This window comes from Choloepus didactylus, chromosome 2 (assembly GCF_015220235.1).
Source record: "Choloepus didactylus isolate mChoDid1 chromosome 2, mChoDid1.pri, whole genome shotgun sequence".
Classification (NCBI taxonomy): Eukaryota; Metazoa; Chordata; class Mammalia; order Pilosa; family Megalonychidae; genus Choloepus; species Choloepus didactylus.
This window is the reverse complement of record NC_051308.1, coordinates 118,524,885-118,548,367: the sequence shown is the minus strand read 5'-3', so window position 1 is coordinate 118,548,367 and position 23,483 is coordinate 118,524,885. Positions and strand designations below refer to the sequence as shown.

The 23,483-nt window shown below is 37.5% G+C and overlaps 1 protein-coding gene and 1 pseudogene across 1 annotated transcript; one reads left to right on the top strand and one right to left on the bottom strand.

Moving 5' to 3' along the window:
* The window catches only part of LOC119513143, a 62,239-nt pseudogene extending 47,311 nt beyond the window's left edge, over positions 1 to 14,928 (bottom strand).
* Positions 14,929 to 16,557: 1,629 nt separating this feature from the next.
* LOC119517871 (protein IMPACT-like) lies at positions 16,558 to 17,855 on the top strand. The gene has a single exon (XM_037814941.1). It carries the CDS (start codon positions 16,651 to 16,653, stop codon positions 17,605 to 17,607), a length of 957 nt encoding a protein of 318 aa, XP_037670869.1. The 5' UTR covers positions 16,558 to 16,650; the 3' UTR covers positions 17,608 to 17,855.
* Positions 17,856 to 23,483: the final 5,628 nt, after the last annotated feature.

Here is a 23,483-nt window from a genome sequence, read left to right as displayed (position 1 = left end):
GGAAGGTAAAATGTTAAAATCATTTTGGAAAATTATTTGTCAATTTATTTAAAAGTTAAATATATACACATAACATATGATCCTACCATTCCATGCCTACTTATTTACCAAAGAGAAATGAAGGCATACATCCACTTCAAAAACTTGTACACAATTGGTCTTAGCAGCTTTATTTGTAATAGTATCAAACTGAAAATAACCCACATGACCACCAACTGCATGAGTAAACAAATTGTGATATATACATACAATGTAATACTATTCAGTATTAAAAAGGAATGAATTATTGATAGACTCAACAACATAGGTAAACCTGAAAATTATTATGTTGAGTGAAGGAAAACAGAAAAAGGAGTAAATATCATATGATCTCATTAATATACAACTCAAGTAAATGCAAACTATTCTGTAGTGACAGAAAGAAGAAAAATGGTTGCTTGAAAATGGGAGGTAGGAGAGGACCAGGCAGAAGAAATTGTAAAGGTGATGAAATTCTGGAGTGGTGGATATGTTCACTAACACATTTGTGGTGATGATTTCACAGGTGTATGCATATGCCAAAACCAATCAAATTGTACATTTCAAATGAGTACAGTTTATTATGTGCCAAATACACTTCAATGAAGCTGTTTATAAAAACTGAGTTTGGGGCTTTTGATTGCCAAGATAGAGGCATAAAATACTCCAGGGGGCCATCTCTCACAGAACTTTTGAAGAATTAGCAAAACATGGCAGAACCATCTTCCTCAAAACTCTAGAATAGTTAAAGGGTTTCTGTAACTAGGCAAGTGCCAAATCAAGAAAACAGTTTTAAAAATGGTAGGACAGCTACTCTGGAAGTCAGTCTGGCAGTTCCTTAGAAAACTAGATATAGAGTTACCATTCGATCCAGCGATTGCACTTCTCGGTATATACCCAGAAGATCGGAAAGCAGTGACACGAACAGATATCTGCACGCCAATGTTCATAGCAACATTATTCACAATTGCCAAGAGATGGAAACAACCCAAATGTCCTTCAGCAGATGAGTGGATAAATAAAATGTGGTACATACACACGATGGAATACTACACGGCAGTAAGAAGGAACGATCTCGTGAAACATATGACAACATGGATGAACCTTGAAGACATAATGCTGAGCGAAATAAGCCAGGCACAAAAAGAGAAATATTATATGCTACCACTAATGTGAACTTTCAAAAATGTAAAACAAATGGTTTATAATGTAGAATGTAGGGGAACTAGCAGTAGAGAGTAATTAAGGAAGGGGGAACAATAATCCAAGAAGAACAGATAAGCTTTTTAACGTTCTAGGGATGCCCAGAAATGACTATGGTCTGTTAATTTCTGATGGATATAGTAGGAACAAGTTCACAGAAAGGTTGCTATATTATGTAACTTTCTTGGGGTAAAGTAGGAACATGTTGGAAGTTAAGCAGTTATCTTAGGTTAGTTGTCTTTTTCTTACTCCCTTGTTATGGTCTCTTTGAAATGTTCTTTTATTGTATGTTTGTTTTCTTTTTAACTTTTTTTTCATACAGTTGATTAAAAAAAGAAGGGAAAGTTAAAAAAAAAAAAAACAAGTAAAAAAAAAAAGATGCAGTGCCCCCTTGAGGAGCCTGTGGAGAATGCAGGGGTATTCGCCTACCCCACCTCCATGGTTGCTAACATGACCACAGACATAGGGGACTGCTGGTTTGATGGGTTGAGCCCTCTACCACAGGTTTTACCCTTGGGAAGACGGTTGCTGCAAAGGAGAGGCTAGGCCTCCCCATGGTTGTGCCTAAGAGCCTCCTCCCGAATGCCTCTTTGTTGCTCAGATGTGGCCCTGTCTCTCTAGCTAAGCCAACTTGAAAGGTGAAATCACTGCCCTCCCCCCTACATGGGATCAGACACCCAGGGGAGTGAATCTCCCTGGCAACGTGGAATATGACTCCCAGGGAGGAATGTAGACCTGGCATCGTGGGATGGAGAACATCTTCTTGACCAAAAGGGGGATGTGAAAGGAAATGAAATAAGCTTCAGTGGCAGAGAGATTCCAAAAGGAGCCGAGAGGTCACTCTGGTGGGCACTCTTATGCACACTTTAGACAACCCTTTTTAGGTTCTAAAGAATTGGGGTAGCTGGTGGTGGATACCTGAAACTATCAAACTACAACCCAGAACCCATGAATCTCGAAGACAGTTGTATAAAAATGTAGATTATGAGGGGTGACAATGGGATTGGGAAAGCCATAAGGACCACACTCCACTTTGTCTAGTTTATGGATGGATGAGTAGAAAAATAGGGGAAGGAAACAGACAAAGGTACCCAGTGTTCTTTTTTACTTCAATTGCTCTTTTTCACTCTAATTATTATTCTTGTTATTTTTGTGTGTGTGCTAATGAAGGTGTCAGGGATTGATTTGGGTGATGAATGTACCACTATGTAATGGTACTGTAAACAATCGAAAGTACGATTTGTTTTGCATGACTGTGTGGTATGTGAATATATCTCAATAAAATGAAGATTAAAAAAAAATAGATTGGGGTGATGAATGTACAACTGTAAGATGGTACTGTGAACGGTTGATTGAAAAAAAAAATGGTAGGAGAAGCTCAGTACCATTTCTGATCTTTCCCCCACCCCCTCCTGACATGATGTGCAGCCAGTCTGTGCTTCCATTGTGGGCCCCTTGCCCTATTCTGGAAGGAGCAGAATAATCTGTATGTATATACTGTGAAGCCTCTATGTTGGTGCCAATCTATCAGATGGTAGCCTGAAAGACAGAACCAAGAAACTCTTCTCTGGCTTGCCTGCCAGAAGTTGCCCTGCAAGTAGAAGCAGCTTGTGGACAGCTAAAGCAGTATAAGAAGCAATTAAGTCAAACAGCGTGAGGCAAAGAATTACTGCTTTGAGTCAAACAATAGAGGACCTGGGAGAAGGAGAAAGTCTATTTCATAGGGAGTAGAGGGACATTCAAAATTCCTGTAAGTGGGAGAATTCCTAAGGCCAAGAGCAAGCACAAGCCTAGTACAAAACACAGGCTGAGAAAAGACAGAGAAGACACTGCACTTTCCATTCATCTTAGGCTAATCTTCTTGACAGGAGGGAAAAAGTCTAAATGAGAGAAACAACCAATGCAGAACAAATTTGCAAAGAATGTGAAAGGTTTTTTCTGCATTGATTTGTTTGTTTTTGCTGGCTCCTCACACTCACATCACTAGCTATATATATATATGTTAGGAAGAGAATTCTCAGAGACTAAATCTCAGAATTAACACTTTAAAATATTAAAATGTACACTGCACAACAAAAGATTATCAGTCAAAGGAACCAGAAATGATGGCCATCCAAAAGAATAAGATAAAAATTCAGAAAACTGTCAATGAGGAAGACAAGACTTGGGACATATTGGATGAAGACTTTAAAAAACTTATCCTCAATATGCTCAAGGAAATGAAAACACAGAGAAAGAACAATAAGAGAATCTCAATAAAGAGAAAGAAATTTAGAAAGGAGCCAAACAGAAATAGTGGAGTTGAAGGCACAGTAACTAATAAAAACGACTAATGAAAAATTCCCTAGAGGGATTCAACATCAGATTGGAGCTGGCAGAAGAAAGAATCAGTGAACTCAAAGACAACACAATGAAATGATTCAGGCTGAGTAGCAAAAAGAAGAAAAGAATGAAAGAAAGTGAACAGAGACTAATAGATCTGTGAGACACCATCAAGTGTATACCTTTACACATTATGGGTGTCCCAGAAGGAAAAGAAAGAAGGAAAGGGACAGAAGGAATGTTCAAAGAAATAATGGCAAAAAAATTTCCCAAATCTAATGAAAGACAAGAATATGTACATTTGAGAATCCCAATGAACCCAATAGACTTACCAAATCCCATGCCCAGTGTGCCAGTTTGAAACTGTTATGGACTCCAGAAAAGCCATGATCTTTTGATCCAATCTTGTTGAGTGGAACCTTTTGAATGAGTGTTTCCATGGAGATGTGACTCACCAAACTTTGGGTGAGACCTTTGAATTATTTTCACTGAGGTGTGGACACCACCCATTTAGGGTGGGTCTTGATTAGTTCACTGGAGTACTTAAAAGAGCTTGGAGACACTTGGAGACACACACAGAAGGATGTTTGTAGATGCTAAGCTAAGAAGTAAAGCCCAGAGTTTGCCCAAGAGAAGCTAAGAAAGGACTTCCAGATGCTTGTAGAGAAGTGCCCCAGGAGAATGAAGCAGAGAGCTGAGAGAAGCTAAGAGAAACAGAATTCCAGAGACATTTTGTAGAAAGCCATTTTGAAATGCATCCTGGGAGTAAAGGACAAGCAGACACTAGCCACATGACTTACAAGCTGACAGAGGTGTTCCGAATGCCATTGGTCTTCTCCCTCGGTGAAGGTATCCTCTTTTTGATGTCTTAGTTTTGACACTTCTTGTGCTGGTTTGAATGTATTATGTCCCCCAGAAAAAGCCATATTCTTTGATGCAGTCTTGTGGGGCAGACGTTTTAGTGCTGATTAGATTTGCACGGAAATGCACCCCACCCAACTGTAGGTGATAATTCTGATGAGATATTTCCATGGAGGTGTGGCCCCACCCATTCAGGGTGGGCCTTGATCAGTGGAGCCATATAAATGAGCTGATGGGCAGAGGGAACTCAGTGCAGCTGTGAGTGATGTTTTGAAGAGGGGCTACAGCCAAGAGGGACACTTTGAAGAAATCACATGAGTTGCAGATGAGAGACAGTTTGGAGATAGCTGTTGAAAGCAGACTCTTGCTCTGGAGAAGCTGAGAGAGGACAAGTATCCCAAGTGCAACAAAGAGTGACATTTTTTATTAACTGCAACCTAGAGAGGAACATCCTGGGAGAAAGCTATTTTGAAACCAGAACTTTGGAGCAGACGCCAGCCATGTGTCTTCCCAGCTAACAGAGGTTTTCCGGACACCATTGGCTATCCTCCAGTGAAGGATGCTGATTTGCTGATGTGTTACCTTGGACATTTTTTGGCCTTAAGACTGTAACTGTGTAACCAAATAAACCCCCTTTTATAAAAGCCAATCTGTCTGTGGTGTTTTGCATTCTGGCAGCATTAGCAAACTAGAACAGATTTTATTGCCTTAGAACTGTAAATTTGTAACCTAATAAAATCCCCTTTATAAAAGAATCCATTTCTGGTATTTTGCATGATGGCAACATTAGCAAACTGGAACACCCAGGCACAAAGTAATCAAACTGTTAAATGCCAAGGACCAAGGACAGAGTTCTGAAAGGCACAAGAGAAAAGCAACACATTACATACAAAGGAACCCCAGTAAGATTAAGTGCTGATTCTCATTGGAAACTGTGGAAGCAAGAAGGCAGTGGGATTAAATATTTAAAGTGCTGAAAGAAAACAATTACCAACCAAGAATGCCATATCTTCCAAGACTGTCTTTCAAAAATGAGGGAGAGATTAAGACATTCCCAGATAAACAAAAGCTGAAGGAGTTTATCACCACTACACCTGCCTTCAAGCAAGTCAAAAGAGAACTCCTCATACTGAAAGGAAAAGAAACTAGACAGTGGCTCAAAGCAGCATAAAGAGATAAAGACATTTGTAAAGGAAATCATATGGGTAATTATAAATGCCAGTACTATTGCACTATAGTTTTGGTATATAATTGTACTTTTACTTCTTACAGGTTCTAAAATGAAAATGCATAATAAGTAATTAAAAACCTATGGTTTTGAACAATGTATAAAGGTAAAATTTGTAAAAAGAAAACAAAAGTTTGGAAGATAGAGAGGTTTAGAATATATATCTTTAAGATATAATTATTAGAACACATATGTATAAAGATATAACTTGTAACAACTACAACAAAAGTTTGGAAGATAGAGGGGTACTGAAGTTAAGTTGATTGTTTTAGATTTAGGATGTTAAATTTAAGCCCCATGGTAAACCTCAAAGAAAACACTTGAAATATATATACAGAATGAACTGAGAAGGGACTTAAAGTCATACAATACAAAAATGTCAAATAAATATGAATGTAGGCATTAATGGAAGAAGTGAGGGACAAAAATGGTATAAGACTTACGAAGACCAAATGCAAAATGGCAGAAGAAAGTCCTGCATTACCAGTAGTTACTTTAAATGTAAATGGATTAAATTCTCCATTCAGATGCTGGCAGAATGGATAAAAAGCCATGACCCAACTCTATGATATTCACAAGAGACTTACCTTAAATTCAAAAATACAAGTATGTTGAAAGTAAGAGGATGGGAAAAATACACCATGCAAATATTAACCAAAAGAGAACTAGGATAGCTATACTAATATCAAATAAAATAGTCTTTAAGTCAAAAAGTTATGAGGGACAAAGAGGAAGGGGCAAGATGGTGGCACAGAGAAGTGTGGAATTTAGTTAGTCCTCTAGAGCAACTATTAAACAACCAGGAACAAATAGTAAATGGTCTGGAACAAATGCTGGGGGGACAACAGTTACTGTGCATACATTGTACACCAGCCTGGAATGGGTGGAATGGCTGAGATTGCAGCAAAAATCTGTAAGCAAAAACTGTGGAACTGTGCCAGGAAACCCCTCCCCAATGGCAGGCTGAGCTGCAAAACTTTGCTATGGGTGAAAGCAGCATTCTCAGAGCAAGTGAATATAGGTCAACCTAGCTTGAACTGGGGTTTTAATTAACAAATGTGGACTGCTGAACACAAGCTACAAACAGACAAACCCCTAACAAGCAGTAAAGTACGCTGAGGTTGCTCCCAGTGGAGGGGAAGTGGGGCTTACAGGAAAAAAAAATTTTTTTAAATGCAGAGGCTTTTAGAGATGTCTGACCTTAGAGTATAGAAAATTCCTGTGTCCCAGGAAAGGGAACCCAGAAGACCAGGTGCTATCTCTGGTCATTGGGTGAAACTGGGGGCCATGGACTGGCTCTGAAAAGGGTCTTTCTTTCTCTTTTTCTCTCTCTCAACCTGAGTGGCTCAGTGGAGAAAGCCTCAGCCATTTTCAGTTTGCAGTGCTATGACCCAGACAGGGGTGGAGTTAACAGAGTTAGAGAGACAAAGGAATAATTCAAGTGCAGAAGATAACTCCCTCGGAGGTGTATCTTCCCTAAGAGGAGGGAGGGGGGGCCCAGCTCTAGTGCTTCAGAACTCAGACCCCAGGACCTGGGGGAAAACAGTCAAAACAGAAACAACTTAAGCTGAGAATGAAAAGAACCACAACTTTTTATAGCAGTGGGAAGCAACAGGTTGACAGGCACCACCTGATGGGCAGGTTAGGAAAAGCACAGTAGCTAAAGGCCTCACAGGAAAGTCTGTCAATATTCTGAGACACACCCTCAGGGAAGCCTGATACTGAATATAGGCCCATTCTGAGTACTGAGTCCATTCTGGTCTGTGAAAATCCGATTGGGTAATCAAGGAAACCAGATGCCTAGACAACAGAAAACTACAAATCACACTAGGAAAAATGAAGATATAGCCCAGTCAAAGGAATAAACTTACACTTAACTGAGATACAGGAATTGAAACAGCTAATGCTAAATCAATTCAACAAGTTTAGGGAAGATATGGCAAAAGAGATGAAGTGTGTAAAGAAAACACTGGGCAAACATAAGGAAGAAATTGAAAGTTTAAAAAAACCACTGGCAGAATCTGTGGAAATGAAAGGCACAACACAAGAGATGAGAACCACTATGGAGACATACAACAGCAGATCTCAAGAGGCAGAAGAAAACATTCAGAATTGGGGAACAAGACACCTGAAATCCTACACACAAAAGAACAGATAGAAAGAATGGAAAAATATGAGCAATGTCTCCAGGAATTGAATGACAACACGGAATGCAGGAATGTACATCTCATGGGGATCCCAGAAGAATAGAAGAGAAATGGGGCAAAAGCAATAATGGAGGAAATAATCAATGAAAATTTCCCATCTCTTATGAAAAACATAGAAGAACAGATCCAAGAAGTGCAGTGTACCCCAAACAGAATAGATCTGAATAGGCCTATGCCAAGACACTTAATAATCAGATTATCAAACATCAAAGATAAAAAGAGAATCCTGAAAGCAGCAAGAGAAAAGTGATCCATCACATACAAAGAAAGCTGGATAAGACTATGTGCAGATTTCTCAGTAGAAACCATGGAGGCAAGAAGGAAGTGGGGTGATATATTTAAGATATTGAAAGAGAAAAACTGCCAACCAAGAACCCTCTATCTGGCAAAACTGTCCTTCAAATATTAGGGAGAGTTTAAAATATTCTCTGACAAACAGACAATGATAGAGTTTGTTAACAAGATATCTGCTCTACAGGAAATACTAAAGGGAGCACTATAGACAGGAAAAGACTGGAGTGAGTGGTTTGGAACACAATTTTGGGTGACGGTAGCACAGTAATGTAAGTACACTGAACAAAGATAACTGTGAATATGGTTGAAAGAGGAAGGTTAGAGGCATGAGGGACACCAGAAGGAAAGAGGGAAAATAAAGACTTACAATACAATCATCCACAGTGTACAATCAATTGTTCACAGTGTCATCACATAGTTGTGCATTCATCACCACAACCAGCCTTTGAACACATTCATTCCTCCAAAAAATAAATAAATAAATAAAAATAAAAGTAAAACTGAACACAGAAAACATCCAATACCCCCCCATCCCATCCTATTATTCATTTAATTTGTGTCCCCAGTTCTCTATTCATCTGTCCATATACTGGAGAAAGGGAATGTGAGCCACAAGGTTTTCACAATCACATGGTCACACTGTATAAGCTATATAGTTATGCAATTATCTTCAAGAATCAAGGCTACTGGATTGCAGTTCAATCATTTCAGGTATTTCCTTCTAGCTATTCTAATATGTGAAAAAGTAAAAAGGGATAGCTATATAATGCATAAGAATAACTTCCAGAATGAGCTCTCAACTCCATTTGAAATCTCCCAGCCACTGAAACTTTATTTTGTTTCATTTATCTTCCCCCTTTTGATCAAGCAGGCTTTCTCAATCCCACAATGCTGGGTCCAGAACAGTACATTCTTAAATAAACAGTAGGTCAAAGAAAAAAATCTCAAGAGAAATTAGGAAATATCTTGAAGTAAATGCAAACAAAAACACAACATATCAAAACTTATAGGATGCAACAAAGGCAGTGCTGAGAGGGAAATTTATAGCTATAAATGCTTACATTAATAAGAAGAAACATCTCAAATATGAGACCTAACATTACAACTGGAGGATATAGAAAAAGAATAGCAAAGTAAACCCAAAGCAAGTAGAAGGAAGGAAATAACAAACATTAGAGCAGAGATAAATGAATTAGAGAGTTAAAAAAATTAAACAATACAGATAGTCAATGAAACCAAAAGTTGGATCTTTGAAAAGATTAATAAAATTGACAAACCTTTAACTAGACTGACATGAAAAAAGAGAAAGGGTACAAACAACCAAAATCAGAAATGAAAGGGGGACATTACTACTGACCCTTCTGAAACACAGAAGAATTATATAAACAACTGGGCACCAACAAGTTAGATAACATAGATGACATGGGCAACTTCCCAAAAAACACAGAAACTGCCTACACTGACTCAAGAAGAAATAGAAAATCTCAAGAGATCAATAACAAGTAAAGTGATTGAATAGTCATTGAAAACCTCCTCACAAAGAAAAGCCCAGGACCAGATGGCTTCACAGGGGAATTCTACCAAACATTCCAAGAAGACTTAATTCAAATTCTTCTCAAATTCTTCCAAACAATTGAAGAAGAGAGAACACTCCCTAATTCATTCTATGGCCAACATCACCCTAATACCAAAAGCCAGATAAAGATACCACAAGTAAAGAAAATTATAGTCTAATATCCCTTTTTATTATAGATACAAAAATCCTCAACAAAATACAAACCAAATACCGCAACATGTTAAAAAAATTATACACCATGATCAATGGGGTATATCCCAGGGATGCAAGGTCAATTCAACATAAGAAAATAAATTAATGTGATTTGCCACATTAACAGAATAAAGGAGGAAAAACACATGATCACCTCAGTTTACTCAGAAAAGGCATTTGACAAAATCCAGCATTCTTCTTGCTAAAAACACTTAGAAAAATAGGAATAGAATGTACCTTCCTCAACATGGTAAAGGGCATATCTGAAAAAACCCACACCTAACATTATACTCAAAGTGGTAAGACTAAGAGCTTTCCCTCTAAGATCAAGAACAAGACAAGGATGCTTACTGTCACTGTGGTTATTCACCATTGAACTGGAAGCTCCAGCCAGAGTAATTAGGCAAGAAAAAGAAATAGGCATCCAAATTGGTAAGAAGTAAAATATACCATATTTGCAGATGAAAAGAACACATACATAGAACATCCTGAAAACTCCACAACAAAACTCCTAGAGGTAATTCAACAAACAAAATCAGTAAAGTGGCAGGGTACAAGATCAACACACACAAAATCAATAGTATTTCTATACACTAATAATGAACAATCTGAAGAAGGTATCAAGAAAAATATTCCATTTATAATAGCAACCAAGATACTCAAATATCTAGGACTAAGTTTAACAAATGTAAAGGTATTGTACAGGAAAACTACAGAGCATTGCTAAAAGAACTCAAATAAGACCTAAATAAATGAAAGGACCTTCCATATTCGTGGATTTGTAGCATAACATTGTTAAGATGTCGATTCTACACAAAGTTATTTATTGATTCAAATCCCAATCAAAATAACAATAACATTCATTGCAGAAATGGAAAAGCCAATCATCAAATTTGTATGGAAGGGCAAGTGTCCCTGAATAGCCTAAACTTTCTTGGAAAAGAAGAATGAAGTTGGAGGACTCACAAATCCCAATTTTAAAACCTATTATAAAGCTGCAATAATCAAAAGAGCATGGCACTTCACTCCTTTATCCAGTGTATGGACAGATGAGTAGAAAAATGGTGACAAAAACTAAATGAAAAATAGGGTGGGATGGGGGGATGACTTGGGTATTCTTTTTTACTTTTATTTTTTATTCTTATTTTTATTCTTTCTGGCATAAGGAAAATGCTCAAAAATAGATTGGGGTGATGAATGCACAACTGTATGATGGTACTGTGAACAGTTGATTGTACACCATGGATGATTGTCTGGTAACGTGAATATATCTCAATAAAACTGAATTTAAAAAAAAAAGACCATGGTACTTGAAATTCACCTACATTGGTATCAGAAAGTTGATGCGGAGGGAAAAATTACATGCTTAATGAATCCATGGACTCATGCTTTCATGGGTTTCATTTTATGAGGAAATTTTTTTTTGCTGTTTTGATATAATAGACTGAATTATAGAAAGTAGGGACTTTATAATAAACAGATTTGTCAGAAAACAAAGCAAAAAAAATGCCAGAACAATCTCAGAATTTCTGAGAGGTTTGTACCTACATTTGATATGAAAATTATTTGTTCATATTTGGGAGTTGCATATGTTAGCATATCAATTGTGAATATGTAATATATATGCTTAAATGTACATAAAATATCCCATTAAAAAAAGAACATAGTACTGGACAAGGACAGATTTATACACCAAGGGAATCAAATTGAGAGTTAAGAAATAGACTGTCACATCTATGGCCAATTGATTTTTGACAAGGGTGCCAAGCACTCAATTGAGAAACAAGAGTCTCTTCAGCAAATGGTGTTGGAAAAACTGGATATCTGTATACAAAAGAATGAAGGTGGACCCCTTCCTCACACCATATACAAAAATTTACTCTAAATGAGTAAACACCTAAATACAGGAATCAGATCTATAAAACTCATAGAAGAAAACATAGGGAAGCATCTTCATACCTTGTGTTAGGCATTGGTTTCTTAGACTTTACCCCAAAAGCACGAGCAATAAAAGAAAAAATAGATAAATGGGACTTCATCAAAATTAAATACTTTTGTACATCAAGTATCCATCAATGGATGAATGGATAAACAAATTGTGGTATGCACACACAATGGAATATTAGTAAGCTGTGAAAAGGAATGAAATTCTGATTCATGAGGCAACATGGATGAACCTTGAAGACATCATGTGAGGGAAATAAGCCAGAGAGAAATGGACAAATATTGTATGATCACACTGATAAGAAATAATTAGAATAAGCAAATTCATAGAGTCAGAAACTAGAATACAGGTTACCAGGGGTCAAGGTGGGGAGCAGGCATGAGGAGTTAGTGCTCAATTGGCATAGAATATCTGTTTGAGTTGATGGAAGTTTTGGTAACTGATGATGGTGACAGTAGTACAACACTGTGAAAGTATTTAACAACACTGAATTATATATTAAGTGTGGTTATGGGGGAAATTTTAGGTTATAAATATGTTACTATAATAAAAATTTTTTTTTAATTTGAAAAGCCATGGGACTGTACAACACAGTGAACCCTAATATAAACTATGGATTATAGTTAATAGTTATAGTTAATAGTACAATTATAATAGTATTCTTTCATCAATTGTAACAAAGATACCACACTTATGCAAATTGTTAACAATACAGGGTGGAGGAGGAATTTGGGAACTTTATTTTCTGCCTGATTTTTCTGTAAACCTAAAATTTCTCTAATATGCAAAGTACAACAAAAACAACAGTTTGTTTCCACATAAACAGCAATGCCAAAATTTGCCCTGTGTATCTTGTAAGGATCCAATGGCACAATAGTTTTGAAAGTGATTTGTTATATATAAAAACTGAATATTTGAAATTGTGCAATAGCTTACAAAGAGACACGTGGAAAGAAAATGAAAGAACAAATTATTTTCTAAAATGGGGCACATCTTCACTTTCTCACACTTACCATCATTCTAGAAGAGTTTTCCTTGACTCTCAGAAGCCTATGTTCTTAAACATCACAATAACTAAAATTTTGGGAACCCTGGGATATTAGCACAGTGGAAGCGACAAAATGTTCCTAGGGCTGACTTTGCATGTCTTGCTTTGCCTCCCCTTTTCCTCCCTGATATCCTTACACTCACTTTCATGACTCTAACCAGTGACATTAAGAGTGGTTCACCTCAGGGATATGCATTAAGGGGATATATTGATTGTAGAGAATTCTAAAACAGTAATAAAATGAAACTTGTCTGCCTTTCATTATCATCATGTGCCAGCAATTCCAAAAAATGTCAGTGATAAAAATACTTCCTGGAAAAAATCTTTGTGGACCTAGGTTTTAATTTTATACATTAAGCTTCAATTAGTATATTTTTATTACTTATTCTTTAGTAAACATTTTATTCTCATGCAGTTAATTTGAAGAATTGTCAGTTTTACCTGCAGGTTCTTTTGGAGAAAAATTCAAGTTCTTTTTTGTTTTTTCTTTTTTGTCTTTACTTGCAATACCACAGGGGTTAGAGCTACAAAATGCACTCAAAGGGAACTCGAAAACACCAAAAATTTCAGAAGTTTTCACCAAATGCAATAAAAATTTATGAAAAAATTTCTGAGAAGTTTTAGTGGAATTTTTTTAATGACATATATTTGAAAGCCACTGCAATTAATTCTGAAAAAGCAATGACATGGACAGCATTGGAATTTCTGCAATTCCTGTGATTTTGTGAATTTTTATGAGTCTTGACAAACTTATCTGTGTATTTAAACTTTTCCTAACTACATGGACATGCATGCTTCATGTAAAAGTAAATATTTTCAACATTAAAATGAATGAGTTATTCTTTGATCAACTATGAGCAAAGATAGACTGACAAACCTGGCTATTACATATGTTGAACACGAATATGCAAAGAAGTTCAATTTTGCCAAAATCATTCACAAATTTGCAGAAGTTGAGGCTCAAAAACAGAAATTGTAGTGTTATTATCTGCTACTAGAACAAAGAGGTATGCATAATTTTCCTTTTTTCAAAAAAAACAATAATATAATTTAAAATATTACTCCATTACTTTGCTCTTTTGTTATACTATCATATTTATTTATATATGTTTTGATTTTTTACTGGCATGATTATATATACAAAGTTCAATACAATTTTTTTCACTGTTTCATTTCTTTTCTGGCCATTATTATCTGTTCTATTTCATGATTACTACTAGGAATCATTTTGTCGCACATTAGAGAATGGGTGTTTAAAGATCCATTCTGTGTATCAAATGAGTTGAGCGTGTCCCTGCCTCCAGCCTCTCATCTAGCATGTGTCACCTGGACAGTCTAGTGAAGCAAAGTGAAGGATGAGGTATAATGAGAAATAGAAGGATGAATACCGGAGTGGTATAATATTAAGAAATCCCAGGATAAATGCACAGTAGTCATTCATGAAATGATGAGTTTAGTAGTTTAACCTGCCTTGCCTGAGACAGTCAGAATAAGGGAGAACAGACACCTGAGAATCCCTTCTCAGAACAAGCTCTATCCAGACCTCTTGGGTATAGTCTGGGTCAAAAGGGAATAATACAATTTATATCTTAGACGGCTCTTGGCTTCTGTCCCTCGTCTCACACAGGAGTTGTCCCTCAGCAGAGGCAAAAACTTGAAGAGAGCCACAGAAGCAACTCCTGAGCCGCATCACCTCATTCCAGACATACAACCAGGAACCTCCAGGCACTGGCTCCATTTCTTGGGTGTCTTACCTTGCTAGGGCTGCCGTAACAAAGTACCACAAACTGGGTGTCTAAAAAAATGGAAACTTACTGTCTCTGAGTTGCGCAGGCTAGAACTCCAAAATGAAGGTGTTGGAGGGTCATGCCCTCTTCCCCTGAGGTCTGTAGGAAAGAATCGGATCCATGCCTCCTTCCTGGCTTCTGCTGGTGCCCTGCCGGCAATCCATGGTGTTCTCTGCCTCAGTCGTCACATGGCATTCTCCCATCTGTCTGTGTCCAATAATTCCCTTCTTACCAGGACGTCAGTCATATTGAATTAGGGTCCACCCTAATCCAGTTTGGCCTCATCTTAACTGGTAACCCTTCAAAGACCCTATTTCCAACTAAGGTCACATTCTGAGGCAATTGAGACTAGGACTTCGACATATCTTTTTGGGAACACAGTTCAATCCACAGCTCTGTATCTCTCTAAAGTTCTCCCAGTCAGGAAATAGACTCCCTCTTACATTTCAGGAATCCCAACCTCTCCTGTGTGTTCTTGCTCACAGTTTTGTTTACTTTCTTAGCATATTTAGTCCTTAAATTGTCTCTCATAAGACCACATTGTCTCATTTTAAAATAGTCTTTATATAAATCTTCACATTATATTGTATGTTAAATGCAATGTCCCAGGCTGATAGCAAAAGGGCAACTTTCTGAGAAGGTTGATGGGGACTTGCTATTCCCAGCTTGAGATTCGTAAATGGATACAAACTTCTGACCCCTAGAGGGCTCCTTGGGATACTGGAACCAGATGAAGGGAACACTACTGGGCAAGGAATCCCTACCTAGAGCTCTACTGTACAAAGCCCTCTGCTCCAGTAAGGTAGGAAGATTTTCAAAGGCCTCCTAGGTGGGGAGGAGTATGGAAGAGGAAAGTCAAAATGCAAGAGGCTGTAAGCAAAGCACAGGGACCACGCAGGCATGGGTCAGGCTGCAGGAGAAAAGAATTCCAGCTGAGGTGTTGCATATAGCGCTTCTTTAAAAATTCAAAATGGTTTCCAGAGATTATTTCTAACAACAAATTCTTTTTTTTCCCCAAGGAAACACCAAAGGTACCATATATTTGCTAGAGGTACATATACATATGTTTACAGGCAGAATGAAAAATCTGGAAAAATCCACTCCCAACTCATGGCCGTGGTTACCCTTGGGAATGGGAGTGGGATTGTGGGGTCCTTGGTGGTCACAGAGATCTCAAGCCTCATCTTGAGACACTTTCCCGGGCCGTTTGCATGGCTGGCTCGTTCTCCATCAGGCCACTGAATGGAAAAAGACTTTTCACTCTATGCCATTTTGTACCTTTTGAATTTCAAACCAAGCGGATGTATTACCCATTGAAGAAATAGATGAATAACAATTTTAAAAACCAAAGCAGCTCCCCTAAATGTTCTATCACACTGCACTCATGACACTGTCAGGGTCTGAGATGACTTTATTTATTGGTACCCTTGTTTGCTCTCTCCCCCCACTAGGGGGTCCTCAGGGGGTAGAGATCTCAGTGGATCTGCCTCCCTCATGGCTGTGAGCAAGGCCTGTGTGCCCGATACATATTTGCCAACCTCATGCAAAATTCTAAAATATAGAATAGATAACTAAAGAGTCCCTGTGCCCGTCCCTCTATCCCCACTCCACCCCCAACACACCCCTTTTTCTCACTACCTTGGAACCCTAGGCCTGGGAGCATGATTTGAGAAACAATCTATAAACTAATGATTAGCATTAAGTTAAATGACTTCTTTATTTCTCCTAGCAACTTCCCCTTTAGTAAAAATGTGGTTTCTCAGTGCAAGGTACGTAGTTAAGCATTTGTAAAGCAGTTGATTAATGAAGATCATTTTACATTCTTACTACGGTATTTGAATAGTAGCTTTCATTAAAAGTCTATATAGCGGGGTCACGCTGCAGCCGGCGACTACTCGCCGCCTCGGCGGCCCACCCTCGTCCTCTGGACTTGGGCCGGCGGCTGTTGGTCTGCCGCTTTCCGGGCCGCATGGCTGGGAGAGACCCAGGCAGCAACCAGAGGCAGAATGAGGAAATTGAAGCAATGGCAGCTATATATGGCGAGGAATGGTGTGTCATGGATAACTGTGCCAAAATATTCTATATTAAAATTAATGACAATAAAGATGACCCCAAATGGACACTTGGCTTGCAGGTGATGCTACCTAATGAATATCCAGAGACAGCCCCACCTATTTATGAACTGAAAGCTCCTTGGCTTAATGGGCAAGAACATGTGGATTTATCGAATAGCCTTGAGGAAATATATATACAGAATATTGGTGAAAGTATTCTCTACCTATGGGTGGAGAAAATAAGAGATGTTTTAATACAAAAATCTCATAAGGCAGAAACAGGCCCTGAGGTAAAGAAGAAAACTGAAGAGGAAGATGTTGAGTGTGAAGATGATTTCATTTTAGCTTGCCAGCCAGAATATTCAGTTAAAGCACTGGATTTTGAGATCAGTGAAAATGAAACAGAAATAGAAGAATTACCTCCAATTGATCATGGCATTCCTATTACAGACCGAAGAAGTACTTTTCAGGCACACTTAGCTCCTGTAGTTTGTCCTAAACAGGTGAAAATGGTTCTTGCCAAATTGTATGAGAATAAGAAAGTAGCTAGTGCTACCCACAACATCTACGCCTACAGAATATATTGTGAGGATAAACAGACCTTCTTACAGGACTGTGAAGATGATGGGGAAACAGCAGCTGGTGGGCGTCTTCTCCATCTCATGGAGATTTTGAATGTGAGGAATGTCATGGTGGTAGTATCACGCCGGTATGGAGGTATTCTGCTAGGACCAGATCGCTTTAAACATATCAACAACTGTGCCAGAAACATACTAGTAGAGAAGAATTATACAAATTCACCGGAGAAATCATCTAAGGCTTTGGGAAAGAACAAAAAAGTAAGAAAAGAGAAGAAGAGGAGTGAACCTTAGTGCCTGAAACTCTATGAAAGGTTAATTTGCCTATAATTAAATACAAATTACACAGTCATCAAGGAATATATTGTGCAGAGAGAAGATGCTTGACTGCTCAAGTCTGCCAATTCATTGTGGACACCAACATTATCTTTTCTTCTTTGGTTATATCATCTGCCAAAAGTAGAGAACTTAATGATATATTCATTGTGTTTCAGGCTTATTGAGAAGGAGTAATTGGACTTAATCACCTCTTCATCTGATTTTAGAAGGTAACAGTTGCCCAGGGCAGTACCTGAGTTAACTGTCCATTTCAGTTACATGTCAAGTGCCTTTGTTAGGCGGGGAAGGAGCATCTCTAGAGGAATATAAATACCTGATATCTTGTCATTTGGATTCTTGGTGTGTTAAATGAATATTGCCTTTTACTGCTCTTTATAGCTTATTGGAATAGGAGCACATTGAAGATTGATCTTGGAGAGCTGCTTCTTGTGATTTTAGTTCATACGTACGTATGTTATAAATCTCTTCATTGAGTGAAAATCCAGGAATATCCATCAGCAGATATGTGCTGAGGTGGTAATTCACCTAATGTATTTGTTAGCATAAATGTTTTGCCTCATTTTCTGTAGCAAATTGGTGATTGTGAAATTTTAAAAAAGTGATTTTCTTGTCTCTGCCTTTTTTTATTTAATTCTTGTAACATAAAGCCATAAATATGTGGTATTGGTAGTCTCCTCCCACCCCTGAAATATATTGGTTTAACATTCTGGTTTCTTTCAACAACCAGGAGGTACTGTTTTTGTGATCTTCATTGTGGAATTAAAACTCTGCTAGAATCTCTGCTGGTTAATAGAACATTTATAGCTTGAATAGAGGATGGCAGAATGACACTGATATAGGGTAGGAGTATGTTGCACAGTTATATGAATTTGATGCACGTTTCCCACTGCACTCCAGCCATCTTTCTCAATTCCTTGATTTTGTGGAGGGTAAGAACAAACCATTTGATTGGAGAAACAAAAGAAAACCCCTCTTTTTCCTGATCTTATCAATGTTTTCATCAGTGTTTTATGTTTGTTCTTTCATTTGTAAGTTGTTCACTTACAAATGTTTACAGGCATTTAGACAATAAGTTTATCTTTGGATTTAATAATAAGTAATTAGCTGTTCACTTTGAGATATGATTACAAACAACTATTAAATATTATAACTTGATTACAGATTTACATGAGATTACCTTCCCAATAGAAGGAAAAGAAATTAAGAGTCAACTATGGGGTGGTGCTAGAGCATAGAAAGCATCAGAACAAATGGAGAGGCAGATATTTTCTCTGTGCTCTGATATTTTACCTTTGAGAAACCCAATATCCTTAACTTGATATTTTTAATAAGAACTTAATGAATAGTCTTATATTAGGGTGGATTTTGAGAAACAAAGCTAAATTATATTTCCTGTGACTGTATTTAATGTTGTCCATTATCAAGAGCCATCAGAGGATGGCCTGTATATATAGAGAGATCACTCACTTGAGGTTCCGTGAAAAGTTAAGTATGTCCTATGTATTAACTGTTAAGATAATTAAAGAGGTGAGAGACCATTTTTAAACAAAAACATAATTTCACAATTTTGGCATGTGAAACCTGTGGACGGAGATATAAAACAATAAGACTTTGGCGCTACAGAAAAAGAAATGAGTTAATTTTTCTGCAGCACCAAATTTAAATTTATTTCTCGCTGCTTTAACATTTATTTAGGGTTTTACAGAAAACAAAGTGCCCTTCACATCTTTGATCTCATTTTCCCTTCTTTTTAAGAAACGTTATTTTTGCTTCTTTCTACAAAAAATATTACCCACTTTTTATTGACTAAAAAAACCTCATCTCCTTGGTCCAAAGTCAGTGAGCTAGTAATACAGAGAGATCCGAAGTTCTTTAATTCTGAATCCTGAGTTATTTCACACTTTACCATTATGGAGATTCTAACTAATGATAGTATGTTTCTCTCTATTTAAAACTTTTCTTGGTGAGAGGATTTTCAAATTCTCTAAATAATAATTTTCTAATAGCCAAATTTATGCTATGGCGTATTTTATAGTATATTCACAGTATATATTTATTACTTAAAAATATACTCCACAGGCCTGTGTAAGAGCAAGTAGCATCTACTTTTTAAAATGAGAGTAGCAGTAGCTGCATCAAAAATATGCTTTGGAGGTGTATGTGATGAAACAAAGCCTATTTGAAGGAAATTACATCAAACCACAACCAAGAAAGAGTAGCATGAAGCAGGTACTATTTGAAGAGCAAGTGTTAAGGATTGAACTGTGTCCTCCAAAAAGATATTTTGAAGTTCTAACTCCCATTACCTCAGCATGTGACCTTAATGGGAAATAGGGTTGTTATAGATAAAATTTGTTAAATTAAGATGTGGTCATACTGGAGTAGGGCAGGCTCCTAATCCAATATGACCAGTGTCCTTAAAAGAAGGGGAGAAGGCACTCAGACATAAAGGAGGAGGCCATGTGATGATGGAGGCAGAGAGTAAAGTGCTGCAGCTACAAACCAAGAACACCAAGGATTGCCAGAAAACCACTAGAACCCAGGAAGGGGCAAGGGAGGATTCTCCCTTTCATGTTTCAGAGGGAGTGTGGTCCTGCTCACACCTTGATTTCAGACTTCCAGCCTCCACAACTAGAGACAATAAATTTCTGTTGTTTTAAGCCACCCAGTTTGTAGTACTTTGTTATAGCAGCCCTAGGAAACTAAGACAAGAAGTGAAATTTATTGGAAAAATTATGTAATCACCACCAATCCCACTATCCAGAGATAGCAATTAACATTTGATATGTGCTTCCTTATATTTTTTTCCTGTGCATGACTTTATAAATATGGATATTTTTCTTTCCACAAAAATGGTATTAAACTGTACATACTATTTTATAACGTGCATATTTCATATAGAATTATATTAACATTTTTCCCGTGTCAATAAATATTCTTCTATGGTAAAAAAAAAAAATAAAAAAAAAAAATTAAAAAAAAAGTCTATATAGCTATCTTCAATTGGCTCATGGGTTTTAGGGCACTTTGGGAGATATTTCAAAATTACCACCAATGCCTCATTATTATCTCACATTTGTTGGGAAGCATGATGCGGGGGTGGGGGGGTGGGACTGGACTGGGGATCAGGAGACCCAGATTCTGGTCCTGGCTGTGGATTAACCAGTTAGGTGACATTGAGCATGTCACCAGACCTCAAGTTCTCCAGCTTTAATTAAAGGTATTGGATTAGATATCTCTAGGCACCTTCCAACTCTGGTACTATGTGGTTATATCTCTTTTGTCTAGTCCCATATAGGCCATATTTCCAGAAGGTTGTCCATGAATACAACCCAACCATTCTATGTGCCACAGATGAATCTATGATGATGAAATATGGTAACATCACAGGAAGACCAAGTAAACTATTTATTCAGGTTGTTGAAACAGGAAATGATACAGAGATACACTCATAGCTCTCACCTGAATAGTATTCAGAGTTGCTTGCCTAAATATTGCAAGCCACATTCATATTCATAGGAGGAAGAAAAGCTCACATTAAAAATGTCATGAGATTCACTGGTAGAGCTTATCTAACTAATACCCCAGGAAGAAGTGGTCAGCATAAATTAATTTTCCATACATTGGGAGATTACTCCTTCATGTGCCAACATGTTTTAAAATTTTAACTGTTTTTCAAAGATGATCTAAAATCGTTTTAGACATTTAACTGCCTTCTTAAGCAAAGTAGGCTAAATAAAATTTAATAATTTATTGATGGCTGAGCATTTTCTTTTTGAACAAAAATTTTGTTCTCTATTAAAACACAGTGACGTCCATAACTACTGCTGAGTTGTGTAAGGAAGTTTGTCCCTTTGCTGAGGGGCCGAGTTTGTGCTGTTCTTTAAATACCTGTCCTCTGTTTAAAAAATATTTCTGGCTGGTACTTTGTTGTCAGCTGTTAGCTGTTACTTGTGTCTGCCACAGTGCTTGCAGCCAGCAGAGTGCTGCATTTCTTATCAGCTTTTAGCATCTTTCTTTGGCATAACATTGTGGTGGGGAGGTTTTCATGATCTCTTCTCTTTTACTGCTTTCTGATTTCCAATTGTGGATAGATGAAGTTGTTGGGAAGCTAATCTTCGGGGAAATAATATGTGACTAAGATTCCATGATATTTCCATTTCTCTTTTGTCCCAAGAAAAATGAAGAAAGTAACCTGGCTGTCAGTAAGGGATCAATAGGATGTATGACATTATATATCCCGAGTCTTGATTTAAAGGGGGGAAAATAAGCAACTTGAGATGTCTCTTAGAGAAACTAAAGAAAAACAATGTTTCAAGAGTGGAATGATTGTTCCATTGATTTCCAATTCCCTGCAGCCTCTGGATGTCTTTTTAAGGGAAACTGAATCATCAGGAAAAATCACAAGCTATCTTTTCTAATACAGACCACGTGGGACAAGATTGCAGGGAAGACACCGTGTGCTAGGACAGGCAAAGTGTCAGCCAGGGAGATATTAGGAACAATATTCTGTCTAATTTTCATACGAATAATACAGTTACAAGGAGAGGAGCTGGCATTCAAACCCAGTCCCGTCTGACTCCTAAACATGAGTGCTTTCTACAGAAATACATCACTTCCACAGACCACAGGCACATCCTCTGCAAGTCATGACTAGCTTCCTGGGAGTCCAGTCCTGGGCTGAGCTCCAAGATGGGTACATTTTCCTTCTCCGTGAGTCTGAAAGATATGATCGAGTCTCTTTTGCAGTAACTCTATGGTTAAGGATCAATACAGAGGAACATCAGTGTGGATAACCTAAAGTCAGGGGCAGATATGACTTAGCTTGTCTTGCCACTTGGATGAAAAAAACAAACAACCCAAACTATTTCTATGGTACCCAACAATTAGCTGAGAAGCAAAAATTCCATCAATTTGTTGTTTTGTATATGTTCTATAATATGCTATTTTTTCCCTCATTCAGTTGTTTACACGAGAAGTTAAGTTGAGATAAAGTCATGGCAAACTCAGTTCCAGTGAATTTTGAGGTATCTACTTCCAGATAATTTACTGCCAAATTAATACAGAACAGTTAATCAATTTTAATATCTCTTTTCATCCTTCTGTTTTCATCAAACAGGTCCATACTGTTTAACTACTCTGACTCCAATATTCAGAATTAATATTGCTGCCATCACAGATTCCCTCTAGCAAAAGGTGTATAATGGGGGTAAAATGCCCCACATTAAAATTAGCATGGGGAATAAAGGGAAAATATATAAGTAAATGAAATATTCTTTATTTCACTTTGGAAAATCATTCTGGTAATTTGCATACATGATATCAGTACTCTAAAAAATATTTTTTCCTATAACTTTGGGTCAAAACAGCCAGCACTGCTTGTTTACATGATACTATGATTAGAACAACCCATGCTTCATGACCTTTGCTGATTATGCAACTTTGTGAATATACTATGTTGACTAGAGACTTAAATACACAATGTTTCTTAGAAGAGGCAGTTCAGGATAGCTCTAGATTTGGTGATGTACTGGGAAAAGCCAGACAACAGACAGTTGCTTTCTTCCATAGTCATCAGCTTCTGTCATTTTGCATAACCTGATTCAAATTTCCTGATCCAATCACACTCTTATACTCCTAATCAGTTTATACATGTAACATCTTTTTCCCCTCCCTCCCTCCCTCCTTTCTTTCTTTCCCTTTCTTCCTTCCTTCCTTCCTTCCTTCCTTCCTTCCTTCCTTCCTTCCTTCCTTCCTCTCTCTCTTTCTCTCTTTCTTTCTTTCTTTCTTTCCCCTCCCTCCCTCTCCCCTCCCTCTCTCCCTTCCTCCTC